Source organism: Prionailurus viverrinus, chromosome B4, assembly GCF_022837055.1.
Source record: "Prionailurus viverrinus isolate Anna chromosome B4, UM_Priviv_1.0, whole genome shotgun sequence".
NCBI classification, from domain to species: Eukaryota; Metazoa; Chordata; class Mammalia; order Carnivora; family Felidae; genus Prionailurus; species Prionailurus viverrinus.
Window position 1 is genome coordinate 129,744,496 of NC_062567.1, and position 21,871 is coordinate 129,766,366.

The 21,871-nt window shown below is 57.3% G+C and overlaps 1 protein-coding gene across 2 annotated transcripts; it reads right to left on the reverse strand.

The window, feature by feature from the left end:
* Positions 1–1,825: 1,825 nt before the first annotated feature.
* On the reverse strand, positions 1,826–20,460 carry SUN2 (Sad1 and UNC84 domain containing 2). Of its 2 annotated transcripts, none has more exons than XM_047867637.1 (18): positions 20,223–20,460; positions 17,085–17,243; positions 16,010–16,200; positions 15,526–15,663; positions 14,849–14,944; positions 14,384–14,477; positions 13,102–13,172; positions 10,278–10,393; positions 9,016–9,270; positions 8,528–8,605; positions 8,015–8,058; positions 7,286–7,451; positions 6,725–6,946; positions 6,309–6,393; positions 5,807–5,922; positions 5,483–5,650; positions 5,071–5,163; positions 1,826–3,576 (listed from the first exon to the last, which is right to left on the reverse strand). In XM_047867637.1, the coding sequence occupies exons 2-18, from the start codon at positions 17,204–17,206 to the stop codon at positions 3,463–3,465; spliced, it is 2,169 nt and encodes a 722-aa protein (XP_047723593.1). In that variant the 5' UTR covers positions 17,207–17,243; positions 20,223–20,460; the 3' UTR covers positions 1,826–3,462. The 2 variants fall into 2 exon arrangements, with proteins under 2 accessions (XP_047723593.1, XP_047723592.1); XM_047867636.1 differs by having other exon boundaries at positions 9,016–9,273; positions 20,223–20,459.
* Between the last annotated feature and the right edge of the window lie 1,411 nt (positions 20,461–21,871).

Here is a 21,871-nt window from a genome sequence, read left to right on the forward strand (position 1 = left end):
AGCTGCCAAGTCCATGTGGCTGGCGATAGGCAGGCTCGGAAGGAGAAACGTGGTGTTGACAAGTCTCTGTGATGTGGCTGTGCTGTTGGGTGTCGCCCTCACTTGTTTGATTTTGAAGCTACTAGATAGGAAAGAGGTGGTGTTCCATTTTTCCGGTTAGGAAACAAGCTCAGAGAGCAGTGCCTCCAGTGGGCACGTTCGTTCCTGCCCCGGCCCACGCCGCGGCCATCCGTAGGCAGCTGCTCTGCTCCTTGCCCTTTGGCCCCTGCCTGTTCCTCGGTGTGCTGTGTCCTTGCTTTTTGACCTGGTTCTGCTTATAGGGGCCTCTGCCTGCTGGTGCCTTCGGAAGTGGAGGACTCTAGCATCGGGCAGCACCCCCTGCTCTCTGTCCCCGTGGACACAGGTGCTGTGGCGTCTGTGTTTCCACAGGGTTTCTCCAGGGTGGGACCTTGTTTTGCCTGAACTCTTTTGCCCCTAAGAGCATCACCGCTTTACTTTTGGAAGCTGTGGCCTCCACCCTGGCCTCTTGTCCTCAGACACTCAGGAGGTTGGTCTGGATCTGTGGTCGCCAGGCCCACACCTGCTGGCAGGGGCTGACTGAATACAATGTTTTACTGTCATTAACAAGGACTCCAAAGGTCCCCTACGGGTCTCCGCCCTACCAACTCTCACTTTGGAACAAAACACCAGCCCTTTTGTAGATGATAAAGAATAAAGTTGTTCACTGATCATCTCGAATGGCCAATCCTGCCCTTTCTGTACGTGCAGCTAACATTTGTGGTGTCTTTAGTTCAGTTGGGACCCCTGTTCTGGCTTACTGAACAGAATAAGGTAACAGAATATGCCACGGTGCGGAGGGAAATGCAAGCTTGGGGATCACGGGGCGTGCTTTGGGGAAAACGGGGCGAGAGCTGCGCCCCTGAGGAGACAGTAGGACTTGGACGCAGGCAGGTGGGCAGAGGGCACACGCCCAGCCCGGAAGCACACAAGCAGAGGCACGGAGCCCTGACCGTGCGTGGCAAGTCCCAGGCACTCGTTTACTGGTGCCGTTTGGGGACATCCCCGTTGTTGAGCAGTGGCGCCAGATGCAGAGCAGGTGTTGAGTGAAGTAAGGGGAATGGAGCACGTGGTCACTGGGGGTGAGCCCCAGGACCAGCCTTTCCTGGCGCACAGGACTGAGCAGTTAACTGGCCCGAAGCCTCAGGGCTGGATTTACGTTGCACCTGCTACTGTCTCCTGTGGTTTATCCCCAGCCCCTCCCTACCGACTTGTCCCTGCCTTTATTTTCTCAGCTGCAGTGGGGACCAGCCCTGGGTCAGGTACCGGGTACACTGGAAAGCGTGGTTGGAGACCCAACCCTGTCCCTTCAAGCGGCTTCTCGGGAGGCACTGGATCTGGGGACAGAGTTACAGGGAAGGGCCAGGACCTGTTCCCCTGAGCTGGTAGGTGCGGCTCTGCAGGGGCTCCATCCCAGCACAGGTACGAGGGGCAGATGCCTGGTTCCCGTGGGGAGGATCTGCACTGAAGAAGGCAGGCGTGGTCGGTTGTGAAGCAGGTAAGTTCTTCTGCCTTCTGCTCAGATGGCACTGAGAGATGCAGGGAAAGCTGCCCCTTCACACTGGGGTGTCTGTGAGGCCTAGTAAAGCCACCTCCCTTCTTTCTCCTGCCAGCCCCTGAGCCCAGAATCGCAGAGCAGGGCCTGCCTCAGGCCCCGTTCCAGCTAGGTTTTAGTGGAGAAGTCTGGTTTCTAAAGTTCAGGAATGAATCTTTGGGGCATTGTTTAGGCTCAGACTTCAGATTAAAAAAAAAAAAACTACACACTCTATTAATCCTGGGCATAATTTTATTTTTTTTTTGCATAGGCATAAATTAGAATCTGGAGATAAAAAATTCAGAACCAATAGTGCAGCATTTGTGACAGGAGAGCGCAAAATGAAACCTGGTTGTCTGGGGGGGGCGGGGGGGGAGGGCGGGGGCTGAGCTGGGGCCAGTGCCAAAGGCCCACAGGTGGCCTTAGGCCTCACCTTCCTTCTAGCTCCATCCCCTTGGAGCCCATTTGGGGCTCAGCCCTGTTCTTACGGCACCTGCCTGCACCGCAGCCCCCCCTGGCAGCCAGGTTACAAGGAACTGAAATCACCCGGTGCCCCACAGAACGGGGCTAGGAATCAAGCCCAAAGCTTTTCAGTTAAAAAACAGACCTTGAAAAATATATACATAATACAGCAGAGTCTGCTGGGTCTCAAAGCCCTCTCTTCCCCCAGCCCACACCCCTGACAGCACCCCACCCCCCCTAGAAAACGAGCCAGAAAGGAAACAATCTGAGCAAGAGCTGAGAGTCTCAAGGGAGTAGCTGAGCCCCTTACAGTCAGGTGGTGGTGGGACAAGGCCCACAGTGCGGACAGGCCTCTTCCCACCACGACACCCTGAATGTCAACCATCATTCTCATTGGACCATCCCGAGAGTCTGGGGAGTATGCTGCTCCCCAGCCTTTTAAGCTTACCCCAGCTGCTTATGGCCTCAAAAGGCAGGTCTGGGCTCCCTGCACCTTGGGGGAATGTGGCAAGCTTGCTCTGGGGCACAGGCATGCCCTAGCAGGAATGCGGAGCAGAGTGGGCCTCGGTCCCAACATCAGGGGAGAGAGAAAGCACTAACCCCAGCAGAGGGGGAATCCTACCGGCTGCCCCCGTGACCCCTCAGAGCCAGAGAGGCAGCCTCCCTTAGAGGCTCATAGGAGCCCGACCCTCAAGGGTATGAGAAGCCCCGTGGCCCACTCTGACCCAGAACACATACAGTGTATAGAGAGGCCTTTGGGGGACATTAGGGGGTCAAGCTCCATAGGTTGATGGCACTAGATTTCTGGAAGAGCCCGGCTGCCCTGCACAAGCAGCTTCCTGCCTGGGGCTCGGCCCCAGCCTGCACTGTGAGCACCTTCCTCCTAGAGGACGTCACTTCCCTGCCTGGTGATAGGGGCAGCTCACCTGCCCCAGGCCCTTGCTTGTCCCACCCATGGCTTTGGCACCTGCTTCATTCACACGCCTACCAACCGCAGCTCCTTGGGTGCCAGCCCCCCATCCTGGGTAAGGGGCAGACAGGTTTCACCCACCTCTGCTGGGACGACACAGGTCCACTCACTGCCTCTCCCCCTGCCTCACGATCACCCCATGATATGCTACATATATACACCCTCCCAAGAGGGGGAAGTAGACACCCAGTGCCTGGCACAAGGAGGTCACAAAAAGGGACGCTGGAACGTGCTGTCTACCTCGAGCTGCCCCGCGCTAGGAAAGCCCTGCATATTCTTTCTTGTCTCCATCGGGCCAGAGGTTCTTGCTCCTGGAAGTCAGTGCGCTGGTCAAGCATGTGGGGAAGGGGCAGAGGTGCTGCTCTCCCACTCCCAGAGAAGGGGGCACGTGCTGGGAGGGGCTGGCCTCCCAGCTGGCTGGCAGCAGCACAGAGAAGGCCTAGTGGGTGGGTTCCCCATGCACCCGGAAGCGGTAGATGCAGGTGTACTCGGGGTGGCCCCAGTTAGTCAAGATCCGAAGCTCCACCACCTGGTATGTGGCCATTTTAGTGTCCTGGGTAGAGAAAGAAGGTGTTAAGAGTGTCCCAAGCCCTCAGACCTCGCTGACAGGAGGGCAGAGAGGGGGACAGCCACCCCCAGGGTCCGATGCCCCCCTCCCCCACCCCTCCTGTAGGCCTCCACAGCGAACTGGACTGCAAAGCTCCTGTCTTCAGATCGTGGAGCAGAGTTTCCAGCTTGTGGGCCAAGGAGTCCCAGGGGCTTCAGAGGTCCTCTAGGGGCCATGACCCACAGCCACATAAAAATGGCCTTGTAGCTGAGGACCAGCCAGATTCATTCCAGACAGATTCACAGCAGCTCTTTATCATGGTCAAGGGACACAATCACTGTCACGGAGGATCTGATATATGTTGACGGTGGAAAAGGATCCTTTTACTCTGAATTAGGCAGAGTTTTCTTCCTCAAGTTCTTGGCAGGCCTCTGTCCTCTTTGCGCCAAAAGCCACGATTTTTGAGCTTTCGGAGCAAATGGCCCCCAGTTCGACACAACAGACACAGCGCTTTCCCGTTCCCCTCCCGTCCTCTGGCCTTCCGCACAGCCGCTTTTCCTCTACTGTCTCCTAAAGGCTCGGTCAGCACACATCCCCCGGACGTCCCAGGCACTCCCATGGCTCAGTCTTTGGTCCCCTGGTGGCTGCATGGGACTGGCCCACAGGTGCCTCAGACTTGGTGGCCAAACCCACTCCTGCATTAGCCTGCCTCTTGGCACCTGGGACAGTCCTCCCCTCCACGTTCTCCACTTCTGTCCAGTCTGACACTTGCAACTGTGTATCTACCTCCTCTCCATCCTCACTCCCGACACTCTCCGCAGCCACTTCCTGACCGGTCTCGTCCCCTGGATGCACAGTTCACACGATCACATGATCTGACTACAGCGCACAGTCTTGTCACTTCTCTGCCTAAAACGTGGCAGTGCCCACCCCAGCCCCGAGGGCCAGAACTCTTTGGCCTGGTAGCCAGGCCTGCCCCTCTCCAGCCTCCCTTCCCACCACTGTCCCTTTGCCACCTCACCCAATTCTTCACCCCTAGTGTAGCTCTCAAGCCCCGGCACAGCATTCATCTGGGCTGTCAGAACATTGATTTCTTGGGGCTGCCGGGATCTGGGAGCCTAGCTCCTGGGGTGGAGACTGGCAATCTGCATTTCTAACAAGGCCCTGGGAGACTGATGCCCGTTCAGATTGAGGCCAGAAGTCTCCCTCAGAGCCCTAGCCGTGTGGCACTGCCTGAGGCTTAGGAGGAGCACCCTCTGACAACTGCCCCCGGCTCCCCGTCCAGGATGGGCCCCTCTGTGTGGATGTCTATGTGGTGCCTCTCCTGTGCCACTTGGACAGCTGTCCCTGTTCCCTGCCTCGAACTGTGGGGAGGCAGGGGCTGTGCCTATTCTTGACCTGAGCCCGCGGTGCCTGACACGGAGTAAGTGCTTGGAAACCATCTGCCGAACGGATAGGAAGCTGAATATACCATTCCGCTGGCAGAGCAGAGTCCCATACCTGAAAATAAAAGGTCTGAATGGGCTCCCCATCCTGGTCGTAGGTGAACTGGCCAAGAAGTGTCCCCTCTTGCTGCGCATCTTCATCAAATCCCTGAAAAGAGAACAAAGGATGGAGGGAAGATCCATCCCCGGGGACAAGTGCCCCAGTCACCCGGGGAAGAATGCTCTCCCTTCCTGTTCCCACACTGGGTCCCCCGCCCCCGAGCAGATCAGCGCCAGCCTTGGTAGGACTACAGGGGCCTGAGCACTGGACGTGGGTTCTTCCAGCGCAGCCTAAGCTACCATTTCCCAGGCTGGGGCTATCCCTTCCAGATCTGCCCCCTTCCTCCCAAATAACGGTCCTGGCTCTATCCTTAGTAAAGACTCACGGTCCCGTAGCCCCTCTGACCCCCCAAAGGTAGAATACTCACAAAGATGGCAAAGTCCTTGGGGGCACTGGAGATGGTGCTGTTGGGGGACAAGGACTTGGGGACATGCTCTAAGGTGACAGCAGTGGGGCGGATGCGGGCAGAAAGGCGAACCACAGCAAAGCCCTGGGGCCCCTGGAAGGCCCAGCAGTTGCCTGGGTGCACATCTGGCTGGGGGGACGAGGAGGAAAGGAAGTCCCATCAGCACGGGGCGGGTGACAAAGACGGCCCACCCTGAGCACGGCTTTTGCTGGCTCAGGACGGGAGTCACCCAGCTATGCAGGCGACCTGCTCAGGGCCCCTGCTGCTGCCCTCACGGGTACCTACCTGGAGAATGACTCGGGGCGACTGGGAGTGGTACCACAGGGGGATGCCGAAGAGACTGAGGAGGGCCGTCTTGGTCTCATAGGTCTCAGAACATCGGGTGCTGATAACACTAGCCCCTGAGACAGGAAAGACAGGCAGTGTGGGCACCTAAAGCTGGACCCCAGCAGGGGAGGGAGGGAGACGCTGACACCTGTGCTGCTCACCAGCCCAGGGAACTCGAGAGGGGACCCCTACGGCCATGTCCTCTCTCAAGGTGGGAGGGCAGATGCCCCAGGCCGTCTTCAACCTCACCCCAACTACAGCTGTGAGCATCAGTTTCCCTGGCCAAGGATGGTATTGAGTTCATCCGGACTTCTCCAAGTTTCTTCGCTTGCCTTTGTTGTGATTTCTGCCCATCTCGAGCCCTGCCCGCCTAGCACCACGGCTGCCCGGCAGATGCCAGGGGGGCGGCCAGCACGGGACCGACCAGGCTCTGAAAAGTGGGGAGAGCACACACACAGACCTCCTGATTCCAGAGCGTAGTCCACCATCCCGATGCGGTCCTCACTGTAGCGCTTCAGGGCCTGGTTTACGATGCGCTGCACCTGCTAAAACAGGCATCCGAGGCAGCTGCCACGAGCAGCAGACTCGTCCACCCTTGAGCCCCCACTACTGGGGGCGAGGGACCCCCGGACTGGCCCCCTCCTATCCTGCACCACACACTGGTGTCCAGCCACACGTGCCACTTAACCTAGATGCAACCCCCCCCCCCCCGCCCCCACCAGCCCCAAAGCGAGCACCGGAGCCTCCTGCACGTGGTCTTGGGACGTACCGGGAAGCTGGCAGTGTGCGACTGCGCGGGTCTAGGACTCCCAGGGAGGAGGGCGCTGGACGAGGGGGTGAGGGTGGGGGTCGTTCCCGGGGCCCCACGGTCCTCACCTCCTCTGTCACCCCAATCACGCCTTCCCTCTGCAGCGTCAGCCCCAGGCTGGCGGCGGCCTCCCTCGCCGACTCGCCCCGCATCTCGGCCACGTGGGCGAGGATCCTGCCCTCCAGCTCCCGCAGCTGAACCTGCATGTCTTCCTGCTGAAGGAGCCCGTTGCGGGCCCCCCCGCCGCGCAGAAGGAACTGACTGATCCAGGCAGGGAACCGGGACTCCACCTGGCGACAGAAGGAAGGTCTCTGAGAGGCTCACAGGGACAGTGCTGCTGTGGCGGCTCCTGGCTGGAGTGGAGGGGGCGGGAAGAGAACACAAGCCGGGACGGGAAGGGCCAAGCACACCCCGCTAGTCCACCTGAAGGAAAGCGTTACGACCAACTCTCCGTGTTACTGATAACAAAACAGGAAGAACTGTCTACGAAAGCCAACATCTGGGCCAAGTCCAGACTCGGGGGACTAGCAGGCCACCAGGGCAAAAGGCTCCTTGCCGTACAGACTCGTAGGACAGACACTCTCAGAGGACACGGTGTTCGGCAGGGGACTTGGATGGTTCCAACTTACATCATCCCTCACCGCCTGCAGCTGCTGGGGCAAGAGGCCCACTTGGTCTGCCACCGAGCTCTGCTTCAGGCTCAGGGCCGCCAGCTCCTGCCGCAAGCCTGCCAGCTGGCCCTCCAGTCGACCCAGCTCCTTCATGGAGTTCTCTCGGAAGGACTCTTGGGTCATCCTACTCCCAAGGAGAGGAGAAAAGAGTAAGCCTTGGATCTCTGGTGAGGTGTGAGGCCACGCCGAGGAACACAAGGGGATCCCCTAGTTGGCTCCCGACAGAAGAGAGTGCCCAGCACCTGCACACGAATGCAAGGCCTCCGCCTAGGGACCCTGGCTGGAGAACACAGCCCCAGTGCCTTCGAATTGGCTTGCTGATCCCAACGAGCGAATTCCGATCCCGTTCCCTTCCTAAGACCAGAGCCATAATTCACTCTGCCTCGGCCTCTCCATCCTCCACACGGGTGGATGTCTGGGGCACGGAAGGCAGCCTGCACGAGTGTGTACAGAAAAGGTAGCGGGTCTACGAGTGAACCCACAGATCCCAGTTCTCTTGCGGTGCCCCCTCCCCCACCCAACCGCTCCTGCCCTTCAGATGTTCCTGAGCTAGTTTTCAGCCATCCCCTCTCTGTTCAGAACACAATCAGAACTCTGCTCCGGGGCTCTGCGCCCCAGGCCTGCCAGGGTGTGGGGTGGAGAGGTCAGGGGTAGAGCAGGCCTAGGCCGGATGGCAGTGCCCGTTACCTTTGCCACTCGGACTTCAGCTCCTGGAGTCGAGCCTCAGACTCCTGTAAGCAGGAAGAAGGCAGAAATACAACATATGCCAGGCTCAGAGCAGTCAGTCTCCCAGAGCAGGATCTATTCTGTCTGGAGTCTCTGTTCCAGCAGAGCCCTGCCCCAGGCTCTCCTGACTGCTCCAGCAAACATTAACCATCTCCTGGCCTAGGTCCTCATGAGAGGCTTGCCCCATCCGCATGCTTAGGCATGCATACATTCCCTCATTCATTCAGCATCTTATACCCAGGACAACAGGCCTCTTGAAAGCGACCCTTCCTCAAACGCACCCCCGGGCATCCCTGCAAAGCATTCCTGTGCACGTGGGTTCAGCTCCAGCAGAAGTCAGGAGATGACACCCCCACCCCATCTAGTGTCTAAGCACCCTTTGGGAGAACCAAGCTGCCTCAGCCCAAGAGCAGATGTTGAACTATAGATCAGGGCCCCACTGGGGAGGCCCCAGGTGCCCCTGAGTCCACCAACCTGGGAGGCCTGGACGATTTTCTTGAAGAGGTCTTCTGAGTCTTGTTGATGTTCTGCTCTCAGGGTGACCAGCTCTTCCTGTCAGACACAGGGGAGCGTCTTGAGGATTTTACTGAGTTACGTGCAGAAGGAACTTACAACCAGTAAGAGGCAGAATTGGAGACTGAACCAGGCCCGTCTGCCTGCAAACTTCGGCTCCTGGCCTTTGTGCCACAAGTGCTTCTCAAACACGCAAGACCCCCTTGATCTCTGCTGCACCCATACTGTGCCAGGCACTCTGTGGTCTCCTGTTTCCACAGTCGGGGTTGGGAGTGCACGGGGAAACCTGAGGGTCTCCCGTTTTAGAGGAAGGAACGAAGGCTTAGAGAAGGTGAGTGACTGCCAAGTGACACGGCTGTCCCTCTCGTGTCAGGGTGTGCAGGGCCTCACCCCTCCACCCCACACACCCACGGTGTCACCCACACGCCACTCTGCTCACGCTCAGAGACCTGGATCCGAGCAGCGGTGTCCCTACGGAAGTCCTCCTTCAGGGCAGCCTCGCGGCGGCTCACCAGCCCTTCTAGAAGTGCCAGGGTGTCCTCGTGGCTCAGGCCTACATGGCCTCCCCCACCAGCGGCCCCTTGTCGCAGCTCCAGACGTTCCAGCCGCACAGCCTCCTTCTGCCAGTTGGAGGAAAATTCGGCAGCGAGAGCTTCTAGGCGCCGCTCCAGAGAGTGTACCCGGGACAAGATGCGCTGCTCGGCCTGCTAGGGGGTGGGAGGGAAAAGCCATAGAGGTGAGGGGCCTAGGACAACAGTGCTTCCTGAAGAGAAAGGGAAGGGAATCCCAGGAACACCCAAATGTGAACTCACGCTGGCCCCGAGGACCATCCGTGCTCAGCGAGGTGAGTACCCCAGCAGGGCAAAGGGGTACCGCGAGTATGCGGCCACGTGGTGACAGAGTGCAGCACAAGGTGCCAAGGACGGGTGCGCAGGCCAGGCGGGAGGGGACACAGCGCCCTCTCCAAAGAGGGTCCAAATGGAGGAACAGGTCCAAGAAGAGGACCAGAAGAGCGGCAGGGGGCAGGGTGACCTCCCGGGCTGGAGCCAGCCCCCTTCCCTCTCTACATGTGTGCGTATGCAGGAAAGCGAGCGGCCGACAGGTTCAGCCGCCCACTTCGTTCAAGAGAACTATGGCTAGGGGCGCCTGGGTGGCTCAGTCAGTTGAACGTCTGACTTCGGCTCAGGTCATGATCTCGCAGCTGTGAGTTCCAGCCCCACGTGGGGCTCTGTGCTGACAGCTCGGAGCCTGGAGCCTGCTTCGAATTCTGTGTCTCCCTCTCTCGGCCCCTCCCCTGCTCACACTGTCTCTGTCTCTCTCTCTCTCTCAAAACAAACATTAAATTAAAAAAAAAAAAGAGCTATGGCTAAAAGACGAAACAATTTGAAGAGACTCTCTTCTAACTGGATGGCCCACAGAGTAGGTAGAGTAAGTCCTTTGGACTTGACGGTGGCACCTGATAGCATGCCATGGATTTTGAAAACCTTGTTGGCTTAAAAACAAAAATCTTTGCCAAGAGATGGCAACTGATTTGGGACAATTTGGAGTCCTATTTAAGCCCAAACTGCTCTCCCCGTGCCTGTACCCCAAACAGCAGAGACAGGGGACAAGGCAGTCTACCAGCTAGGACACCGCCTACGGAAGCTATAAGGGCAGAGAAATCAACTGCAAATAGAGGCAAGGTGAGGACCCGTGACCCTAAGCTACTCACCTGGAAGTCTCTGGACTCCCACACGTCATGCTGCCTGCTGCCGCCCTTCGCTGCCCACCAGGAAACCATCGCAGGGTGGAAGGTCTGCAGCCCATAGGGGTAGAAATACCAGGCACCTGTACACAGGAGAGAGGGGCTTATCCAGGCCCGTGGCCCTAAGCCAGAAGGCACACGCTGCTGAAGACGGCGGCCTAATCAACATGGGTTGTTAGCAGCCTGTCCCATTCTGCGAGCTGGGCTGCTGCTGGAAGGCGGTACGAGGGATGGAGGTTCCCATCATTCTCTGAGGCAGCAACTTCCACCTGACGGTCCCAGAGTATATGCTTTCTCACACTCCTCAGGAATCCCCATCTTTCTGTAAATGGCAAAACTCAGAGAACATAGCTCTAATAAAGCTAGGGATGATCCAGAGGTAGAACCAGAGGACCTGATGGTGGCTCTCAGCCAAGACTGTCCGGCAAGATCACCCAGGAAGCTCTTTGGGCGCCTGAGTGGCTCAGTCACTTAAGCGTCTGACTTCGGCTCAGGTCATGATCTCGTGGTTCATAGGTTTGAGCCCCGCATCAGGCTCTGTGCTGACAGCTCGGAGCCCGGAGCCTGCTTCAGATTCTGTGTCTCCCTCTCTCTCTGCCCTCCCCCTCTCGTGTTCTGTCTAGGGTCTCACTCTCTCTCAAAAATAAACATTAAAAAAAAAAAAAAGAAGATCACCAGGAAGCTTAAAAATACCCAATATCTGGCCCCACTCTCTAGAAAATGAATTCACTGGTCTGGAGTATCCCTCTATAGGTGAGTCTTAAAAGCTCCCCAGAGGCGCCTGGGTGGCTCAGTCGGTTAGGCGGCCGACTTCGGCTCAGGTCACGATCTCACACTCCGTGAGTTCGAGCCCCGCGTCGGGCTCTGTGCTGACCGCTCAGAGCCTGGAGCCTGTTTCGAATCCTGTGTCTCCCTCTCTCTCTGACCCTCCCACGTTCATGCTCTGTCTCTCTCTGTCTCAAAAATAAATAAACGTTAAAAAAAAAAAAAAAGCTCCCCAGATAACTCTAATGAGCTGCCATGGTTGAGAATCCCTGAAACAGGAGACACCTGCTAAAAGAAGGTGCTTTTGACTCAAGACAACACAAGGCTGCAGCCACAAAGACGCCTACATCTTGCTTCAGGGGCCATCTGCTTGTGATGTGTTTACTCCTGAGCTTACGCGTGTGGGGTGGGGGGTGAGGGCACCTGGCGAGCCGTATCAGCCAGTGGGTCTCCATCCCAGGGAGACCACGCTTGCCACTCAATCATTGGCCGTGAGCAGGTACAACCGGAAGCACACGCCCACCAGGCTTTCCATCAGACCCTCTGGACACACCTCACTTAACGCATTCCCTGAGCGGCCCGCTCCGCCGGCCTTTCAGGCCCTCCACACACATCGGCCCCAACAACCCTGTGAGGCCACGGTGAAGCTCAAGTTAACAGAGTAACTCCTGAACAAAGCACTATATGATCGTAAAGGGTCATTATTACTTCAAGGGCGATGCCCAGTTTCCACTGGACGTGAACAAGCTGTTCTGGTAACAGCAAACAAAAAGGAAGTCAACACTTGGGAAAAATTTTCTACCTGGCTGTTAAATAAAATAAATACTAGTTGAGTAGATGCTAAACCTATAAAACCAGCTCTAAAAAAAGGTAAAGCGTGGTCTTTATAAGTTAATTATAAATTGGTACAATAATTAAAATGGAGCCTGGGGGCCATGAAGGCAACTCACGTGGAATCGTGAGACCGCAACACTGTCAGATTAGAAGCTGAACACAGGGGCGCCTGGGTGGCGCAGTCGGTTAAGCGTCCGACTTCAGCCAGGTCACGATCTCGCGGTCCGTGGGTTCGAGCCCCGTGTTGGGCTCTGGGCTGATGGCTCAGAGCCTGGAGCCTGTTTCCGATTCTGTGTCTCCCTCTCTCTCTGCCCCTCCCCCGTTCATGCTCTGTCTCTCTCTGTCCCAAAAATAAATAAACGTTGAAAAAAAAAAAAATTTAAAAAAAAAAAAAAAAAAGAAGCTGAACACAATATATATAAATAATGATTACAACTATGCAGAACACGTGAAAGTCCTAAGATAGAGAATGGAACACCACCAAGCACCTTGTAAGGCTCTGTGCTGACAGCGCAGAGACTATTTGGGATCCTCTTCCCCCACCCCCTCCTCTCTGCCCCTCCCCAACTCATGCTTTCTATCTCAAATAAATAAAAAAAATTTTTTAAATGAAATATCTTAGTACAAAAGGGCAGACTTCTCTTTACAACTTTATTGTTTCGATCTTGAAGATTGAACTTGATGTCGTAACAAGAATTCACTCACTCAGACTACACCCTGATTTGGAATGCAGGGAAAATGACTACTAACAACAAGATCCCTGTCAAGATCCCTGTTTTTTACCCCAATACTCCTGTACCAGGGCATGTTCTGACTCAGATGGCCCCAAGGATGCTCCTCTGACATGCCAGGCAGTCAAGTGCGGCCACCCAAACAGAACACAAGATCAGCGGATTGGGGCATATCCCTTCTCACCCACTGGACACCCTGCACATGCCACACAGGTCCACGAGGAGCCGGGAGGGCCAGACAGGAGTGGCCGAGAGCCTGGGACTGAGCTGCCCAGGCTCAGTCTGACTCCACTCATCCTGCCTCCTTCCGTTGCCTGTAGGCGATCACCATCCCTCTGGTTTTTGCGTGTCCGCTCAGCGCCAGCCCCCCACCCACACTGCCCTGCCCCTCTGGCTCACCAGCTCCATTTCGGCCTGGCATGCTCGCCCTACCCCTGCCCTGCAACACCGGGCAAGCTTACCATAGGTCAGGCCGGTCAGAAGCAGCAGCAGCAAGAGGAACCACAGGAATGTCTTCACGGATGAGAAGCGCCTGGGCCACAGGAGGGGACAGCAGGGGAGGAAGAGGTGTCAAAGAGCATCCAGGGCTCTATATCCCCGCTGGGAGTCTGCAGAGGCTTTCCCTGAGTGCCAAACTAGAGTTGGGAGGGGGATGCCCTGGAGCATCTCATCTTCCCAGGGCTGGACTGGACACTTTGAGAGCTTTGCCTGCAAGTCTTGGAATAATGGGGACAATGCTGACTCTGAATTTTATTGATGTGATTAAAAAAAAAAAAACACGGGGTCTTTGTAAAACCTGAAATTTTCATACGAACAAGTCCTCTAAGCAAGCAATTCTAGAAAAAAATACAGAACTCCTTAAACAATATTTTCCTTAAAAAAAAAATTTTTTTTTTTTAACATTTATTCATTTTTTTTGAGAGACAGAGTATGAGCTGGGTAGGGGCAGAGAGAGAGGGAGACACAGAATCCGAAGCAGGCTCCAAGCTCTGAGCTGTCAGCACAGAGCCCGACGCGGGGCTCGAACTCATGGACCGTGAGATCATGACCTGAGCTGAAGCTGGACGCTTAATCGACTGAGCCGCCCAGGTGCCCCAACAATATTTTCTTGTAGAAAAATATGGAACCTTCTTTTGGTGACACGGATCCACCCTTGGCCCTCTTCTCAGCATAATCCTCAGCCAATCATCCAGCCAGGATTACGTCCAGAGGACCTTGACCTCTTGGCTCAGTCTTCTTTCCCGGCTCTGCTGGGTCAGGGACTTAGAAAATCAACCCACAGCATCACGCAGCACCTATCCCTGGCTTCTGAACACCCAGCAGAGAACACTGGGTTCTAGAGTGCCCCAGGGCCAGGAGGAAAGCTGAACTTTCCTCGGAAACACCACTTGTTGGGCCAGAGCCTGAAACCTGACCAGCCAGAGTAAGACCAGGCTGTCAGACTCAGACGTGGCTGGATGGGGGCTGGCATCTAGCAGGAAGTAGCCAAGTAACAGGAACCCATAATTTCAGAATTCTCCCTGAAAGGCTACTGGTTTGGAAGGCAACACCTGCCTCGATCCCATTATCTGTCAGGCAGAGAGGGGCTCTGGATAGTCTACTCCATGCTCACTGATTAAAACTACACGTAAACTCGAGAAAAAGAAACCTTCACAGAAAGGACATATACAGGTTTAGAAGCCTTATTGGTCCCTTCTGTCCCAGGGCTTTCTGAGTCATTGTCAAGGTGGGAGTCTCGCTCACCTGGTTAAAACGAAGACATCGAGGAGGGAGGCAGCTGTTGTCAGGCGATACCAGGTGGTGCCAACCCACCAGTAGAGGAGTCCAAACAGCCGGCCTGGAAGAGGGACCGTCAAGGCCTGAGCGTCACCCTCAGCCAGCGGCCTGCAGCTTGTGGTTTCAGAGCATTACTGTCTCCACCTGCAGCCCTCCCTGCCGCTACCCCCAATGCTGACCTGCCGGTGCACCTGTCCTCGAATCCCACCTGCCTACTCTGCCAACATTCTCCATCCTGCTCCACAGCTGCTCCTGCCCTTCCGAGTGGGAGTGTTAGAGTGTTGGCTCCTGGTTTCCAGTGGCTTATTCTAGGACGAGCTCTCCCTGCTCGTCCTATGGTCTCTCGGTGGGATGCCCAACCACAGGGAGAAGGGGAAGAAGGGACTGCTGTAGAGAATGGAAATAGCCGTGCACAGAGTAGCCAGCACCCACCTGGAGAGGTGACCACCATCCAGAAAAAAGAGGCTGCCCAAGAGGCTGCGTTCCTTAACCGTGAACCCGAACCACGGTGGTCAGTCTCCGAGTATCCTGCAGGGACAGAGAGGCCACGGCTCAGTCTGTCCTCCCTTTTAAGAGCCCAGAGACAGGGAGACTGCCTATTATTTATCTTCTCCTTTAGACTGTGAGCTGAGACCACGTATCATTCTCCTTCGCATCCCCAGAGCATCACCCAGGCCTGGCACCTAGCGGGTCAGTAAAGGTCTGTCAAAGGAACGCAACGGGAGGTTTCTGACATTTTATTCCCCTTGAGCTTACTGTCTGCACCCCTCTCCTCACCAGCAATCCTTCGATCCATCGTTCCGAGCTAGACCAAAGGGGTCAAGCAGCTCCTACGTGTGAAGCGCCCCGTTAAGGCAGACACAACGGAGTCGACCATAGGCTGCTCCGACTGACGGGGACAGGGCAGTCACAGTATGTCAGGGGCCGCCCCAGGCCTGGGTTCAGGGTGCCACGGTGGCATGACCAGGGGGTGCCCAGCTGGTCTGCGCAGGGGCCTGCCAGACACCACGCTCTCTCAGGTTGGCAGGGGGGCACCTTCCCCGGGCTTCCCATCACCTCCCCCAGCAGCCCCAGAACCTGCTGGAGCGTATCCCTGAGGCGTCACCCACCTGCATAGTCATCCTCTGAAGAGTAACCTGAGGAGGACCCCAGGAAGTCCTCGGAGCCCTTGTTCTCAGAGAGCCCGTTGAGTTTGCTGCTTTCGGTGCCGCCCGTGCCTCTCCTCCTCCTCACCCGCAGATCCTCACCTGAGGAGGGAAGAACTCGGGGTTCTCCTGGGGCAGGAGGCTATCCCGGAGGGCCTCATGGGGACACCTTGAGGAGCGTTTCTGACGGACAGATGGAGCTGCCCTGAGCTCCCCGGGTCCATGGGAGGGGGGGGGGGTCTCCGGGCCTGGAGCAGCATCGTGGCCACCTCGTTGTCTGAAGTGGCCTGTGGCGCCTCTTCCGAGGGCTTCTGAGGATGGGGAGCCCTTCCTCTGGCCCGGCGGGGATTAAGAAACCACTTGTGGGTGGGGGGGGGGAGGGGGGAGAGTTTGGACCTTAAATTTCCAGAGGAAGCAAAGCCTCGGGAGGCAGGTTTCAGACACTCACCCCAGTAGGGGTCGCTATGCAGCTGGTCGTCGAGGATGGAGCTCCTGGCAAGGGAGGCGGCCCGGGGGCTGCCAAAGTAGGACTCCCTGACCACCGACTCGCTGTAGTAGGACGTGTGCGTGTCGGAGGAGGGGCCCAGCTGCGGCGCTGGGGAGAGGCGCTTCATGTTGCCGGACTTCCTCTTCAAGGTCCTGTGGGAGGGGAGCCGGCAGGGGAGAGGAGGGGAGCAGGCAGGTGAGCCCATCCGGGAACAGGAAAGGGAGCCGCTCTGCCCGCCTCTGGTGAGTGGGTCAGCCTTGTTGCCAGGCAACTGACAGCTCCCAGCTGCTGACTGCGCTAACCACAGGTGCAGTCGCTGCCCCCGTTATCTCCAGATCCCACCAGCAGTGAGTGATGAAGGCAGGATTCAAATCCAGGTCTCTAACTTCAAAGCCAAAGTTTTTTGTCCCCCCACCCCCACCCTGCCGCCATGCTTCTAAGGGAGTAGCAATTTCAACCACCCACTGAAATCCCAGACCAACTCGACCTGGCCTCCCAGGGCTAGCCAAAGCCTCGTGAGCGATTATCTGGGCCTCATATCTGCAAGCGGGGCAGGATGAGGCTGGCGCCTGCTGTAGCTCATTTGCCATGCTCCTCGGACCGGGACCTCTCCTGGGCTGCCTCTGCGGGCCCCGCTGAAGCCCTGCAGAAGGTACTCCTGGGTCTGGGGAGGATGGTCGGACGGGCACATCCATCCAGAGCAGAGAGGGCTCCTGTGAACCCAGCCCGCACTGGCGGGGTTTCTGGCCTGGCTTATTCTCGAAGCTGCCTCTCCCCACTTCCTGTTCTCTGACCGAGAGGGCAGCAGCCTGGCTTACAATAGGGGGAGAAGAGACAGCAGGGCTGGGGCCTCGCATCCCCAAAGGTGCGAATGCTCCCTCTCGGCTGGATACGGGCACCTGATCTCTGCCCAGTCAGGTGGCGACAGGACAAGGCTGTGCAGCGACCTGCCCAAGCCTTCTGCTCAGCAGGTCAGCGCTATCCGTGGGTGGCCGGGGCGGGGCGGGAGGCGGGGGGTGAGACGGCAGTCCCCTACCTGAGAGGGCTGTCTTTAAACAGGGTGCTCTGGCTCCCCATCACCGAACTCCCTCCACTGCTGCTGCCGCCGTCATCATCGCCCTGGGAGTAGCGCGTGAGGCGCTGGCTTCGGCGAGACATGACGAGGTAGGATGGGGACTCTCCCCCTGAAGAGAGTCTTGGGAGAGAAAGGAAGACCAGTGAGGCCTGGCGGGGGCAGGTGTTTCAGCTCCTCCCGGCGAACAGCCTACCCCCTGCGCATTCAACACAGACAGCCCCAGAGGTGGGGACAAGGGGGCGTGTACGGAGCATCTCCCGGCACCACCCACCCTGCCACCACTCGGCCCTGCCTCGGGCTCACTTAGTGCCCAGGTGGCCTCTCTCACGGTGCTTTCCACACGCTCTTCTGGCTTTCGGTTTGACACGGAGCTGCCTGAGAGGCAGAACCGGACCTTCTGCAGCCTTTAGCAAGTAGCAGAGCAGGTGGAACGTGAGAGGCACGCAACAGACGCTAACTGAATGCCTTTGATCATTACTGCCCACACAGAGTCTCTAGTCGGGCCATCCCACTACGCTGTCCTCCCCCTGGAGCTGGGTGCACGCGCCTTCCAGCTGTTTCTCTTAGAGGGGACACACTTTCTTTTCCTTGTGGCTAGACTCGTTGACTCAGGGTCCCAATCCAACGCCGACCGGAGAAGACCTTTCTGGGGTGAGCCCCACCTACATCCCAAAGGTGTCCGCATGCTGTAGCCCCTCAATGATCATTGTAGTGCAACATCAGGGCATCCTGTATGATGATAATTGTGATGACGGAATACTTTGTTAATGCCTCCTGGGTGCCCGGCTTCTTTCGCACTCATTTCTGATCCTTATGAACACGGGAGGTACCATTACCGCCACTGTGCAAGGGAGGCACCTGGGGCCCTGAGACGACCGGTGACCTTGCCCACAGTCCCCTAGCCTGTACATGACAGAGGCAGGGTTTGAGCTCAGATCGGACAGGTGGCATGGCCTGGCTCTTTCCCCCTCTACCATAACGTTTTCAAGTTGCTTTAGGAAACGTGTGTCCCCAGAGTCTTTGACGGCCCTGAATATGCACAGAACGGGTTGTCACACGACAAATATTTGTCAACAAACTAACAAAACAGGGAGGTGGAGCGGCCGTGTGGGATCATAGTCAATTCCTCCCGGAGGGAAGAAGTCACCACGTGCCGTGGGAAATCAAGGCTCTGGAACGGATACCGAGGACTCGAAGCCAAGGTGAAGAGTCGTGGCAAAAGGCGGTGTTTGACAACCCGGGGTGGGGGGGATTAATCAGCCTTTCAGATGTAGAAACCCAAATTCAAAATCTCAGATTTCCCGCGTGAGGAGTCTCAATGTGGTGCCTTTGCCTGCCCATGCTACAAAGCGTTTGTTACACTTACGCCCCCACAAGAGTCCCTGGTACTTGTGACTTATTATCATTTCTCATATTCCTTATACTATTAGTTCCCTAGGTTGTGCAGTGGGTATAGGTTCTAGTGTTTCCCAACTCCAGCCTATGGAAACCAGAAGGTCTGGTTAGTCCTGCCGGAGAATTCAGAAGTCCTCTTCTGAAAAACAAGCAGCCTCATGTCTCGGTCTGACTGGCGTCTGCCCAGGTAGGATGCCCACCTGGCATCCCCCCCCCCCCCCCCCCCCGGTTTTTAGCCAGTGTTAGTAAAGGGACCAATCTGTAGTAGCCAAAGCAGGAAGCTCGCCTGGCTCCTTTTCTGTATTCCTCTCCTTATAAGGTAATGCCACCCCCACTACTGCCCTCCCCACCTAAAAGCTCCAGATGCCCATATAGACTCCTCTTCCTCAACCCCCACCTGCTGAAGTGGACGAAGCCTTCACCCGGGGCGGTGGGGGGGGGGGGGGCAGAAACAAAGCAACGTTTCTGCCAACTCAAGCTGCTGTTGGAAAGAATATAAATATTCAGAGGGAGGGGTGGGGTGGGGAGGGGAGGGGTGGGGGGCGTGGGGAGGTGGGGGGGCTGAAAGCATCAGAAGTCAGCACCCTCCTCCACCCCACCCCAGAGGCTTCTTAGTCTTTCCCTGTAGTCCTAGTATCAAAAAAAAAAAAAAAAAAAAAAAAAAAAATAGTTTGCAACTGAGTCCGGTTTCAGAAAATGAGAAAGGTCAGGGCTTGAATCTTCCAAAACAAAACAAGAAATGAATCTCTAGGAGCTCGAACCTTTTGCGTATCTGAATAGACCCCACCCTCACCAACTCACACACACACACACACACACACACACACACACACACACACAGAGTTAAGAAACCCTCAAACAAAACATCCCTCCCCACTTCTGTGCTGAACCACATCCCTTTTCTCAACTCCACCTTTCCCCACACCCCCCTCGGCAAACTTATATGGCAGTGTCCACCCAATCTGCAAACTCAGATCTCCGGCGACTTCCACGGGACGTTTTCACACTACTTTCCCGCGTGGGACCTGTAAAACGCTCCAGGGGCTAACTCCCTTCTCCCTTCATTTTCCCCGCGGGCTGAACCTGCAGAGATTTTTTTTTTTTTTTTTTTTTAAACTAACCACGCGCCTTCCCTGCGGCTCTGCACTAAGTCACACTCCCGCCTCCTATTTGTTTGGTTTCTTTTTTTAAGAACTGAACCAAATGGGCCTCCCTCCTATTCCCGGAGTCTGACAGGCAGAGGGCAGAGAACTGCCTGTCCCTGGAAACTGCCTGCCTGGCACGAAAACACAGGCACTGCCCTGGGCCGGTTGGAGGTAGCCCGGTTCTCGCTCCCCTCCTCTCGGGGAGGTTCTGCCCCGGGGAAGTCCCGCCTGGAGACATCCGCCCTCCGGGCTGACCAGTGGGCGGCCGGCCCCGGGGACGGGGGGCGGGCTGCGGAGATGAGTCAGGGCGGCTGGCCCCGGCACGGCGCTGGCCCTTCCCGACCGGCCCAGGGGCGTGCGCCAGGCGGGGCTGGAGCCCGGCCCGGCTTGGCCGGGAGAGGAAGAACCAGGCCTGGGCAGCTCGGCCCTGGCTGGGGCGGCCCGACGGTGACCCCGGAGTCCGGCCGGGGCCCGCGGGGAGGCGGGAAAGGCCGGCCTACCCCGCCTACCACCCTTGCCCCGCACGTCCGCCCGCCAGAGGCCTACCGCCGGCTGTTACCTGCTGCCGCGGCTGCTCCGTGCGGGGCCGGGGGCGTCCGAGGCCCGCTGCGCCGCCTGGGCGCGCCCCCTTCCCGCGTCCGAATCCTGCGAGTGGCGCTAGGCGCGGGGACCCGGGGCGCGCGGCGCGGGACGAGGCCAGCGGGCCGGAGGGCGCAGCAGACAATGAGACCCGCGCAGAACCGCGCTGCGCGAGTGGGGCCGGCCGGCGCGCGCGTGGCCGAGTGTGTATGTGTGCGTCTGCCAATCAACGCTGACAGGCCGCCGCCCATTGGCCGGGCCCCGCCCGCGTCACCGCCCACTGCCACCGCCCATTGGGCTGTTTGAACACAAAGGCCCCAGTTCGCTCCGCCCGCCGCGTGGGCCCCGGGGGCCCGGCGAGCCTCGCCTGGAGTCCGCGCGTGGGAGGCGCGGGGGGCGGTGCCGAGCCCCGGGAGCACGCAGCTGGAGCCCGCAAGTTGGGGCTCGGCCGGGCCTGACTGCGCACTTGACTCCAGGTCTGGTGGCTCAAAACACCTGATCCCGCTCCGAGCACCGCCTCGTGCGCCTCACCCCACCCGTGGCCTTCCGGCCGTGGCGTCCCCGCGCTCCGCAAACGGACTCCACACGCGGGATGCCAGGGCTTTAAAGGCATCGGGTGATTGGGGAGACACAGCCTCTCTGAGGACGGCTCCCCACTAACCCCCCACCGAGTGGGGAGCAGGAAAAGTAGAAGACCCTTGGCCTAAGGCCCACCTGGAAGGGTAGCTAGTAGTTAGTCCTCAGCGGACTAGCCAACGATTGTTGAAGGGATGCTAAACGCCTGGCGCATGCGTAATTGTCCTTTTAGCCAGGCATTTCCACACCCATTTTAGAGGTAAGGAAACAGGTTCATAGAGGTTTTAAGTGATTTGCTTCAAGTCACAGCCAGAAGGAGGCAAAAGTGAGATTAGGAGATTCTCCTCACATCCAAGTCGGCTTTGTCTGCTTAAGAGTTGATGTTGGGATTCCAGACAGGGCAAGGAGGCTCTGGCATTTCCCCGTCTGCCCCCAGGGCCCCCAAGTTTCACTGCAGAAAGGAGGGAGTTTGCTACGTTTGGTACTGAGAAAGCAGGGCTGGTTACGTCTTCCTCTGCCTCGCTCAAATTTATGTGACTGATAGATAATGAATGAGTACAAATGTCACCTGACGCCTGCCACCGGCCAACTTTACCCAAGTAGCAAGTGCACAGCTTGGGAGGAGTCATTTCCTGTGCAAATGCTTCTAAGGGTAACAGTGTCGTTATTTCACGCTTAAAGCACCAAGAGGAAGAGACAAGAAATTACAAAATCACTGAGACAGGACAGGAAGGCACCGGGGGTAGAGGCTTGAGGAAGAGTGAAACCCTTGTGCTAAGTTGACTCCAGACAAAAAAACGACCCCTCTTCCTGGGCCTCTACAGGCCCACCTGGGAAAAAAAGGGGCCTCACGTGCACTTATAGCATCTTGAAGGCAAGGGTTAGATGACAAACTGCCTGGCTCTCCAGGACCTCACGTGGGGCCTGAGTATCTGCTGACCGTGGAAGGAATAGAATGAGAATGCAAATCAGATGTAGGGCCAGCATCCTGGGGCCTCCCTTGACACCTTCTCACCAGGGCACTTAACTCCCCAATCCCGTGCTGGTCAATTC

What these genes read in the sequence shown, in the direction of transcription:
- SUN2 (XM_047867636.1), bottom strand. Translation starts at nt 17,206, where the DNA reads ATGTCTCGCCGAAGCCAGCGCCTCACGCGCTACTCCCAGGGCGATGAT. An exon ending in TTCAGAGGATGACTATGCAG is followed by an intron (nt 14,945 to 15,525) that starts GTGGGTGACGCC and finishes CTGTCCCTGCAG; the next exon opens with GATACTCGGAGACTGACCAC. An exon ending in GGGAGTCCAGAGACTTCCAG is followed by an intron (nt 9,274 to 10,277) that starts GTGAGTAGCTTA and finishes CCCACCCCCTAG; the next exon opens with CAGGCCGAGCAGCGCATCTT.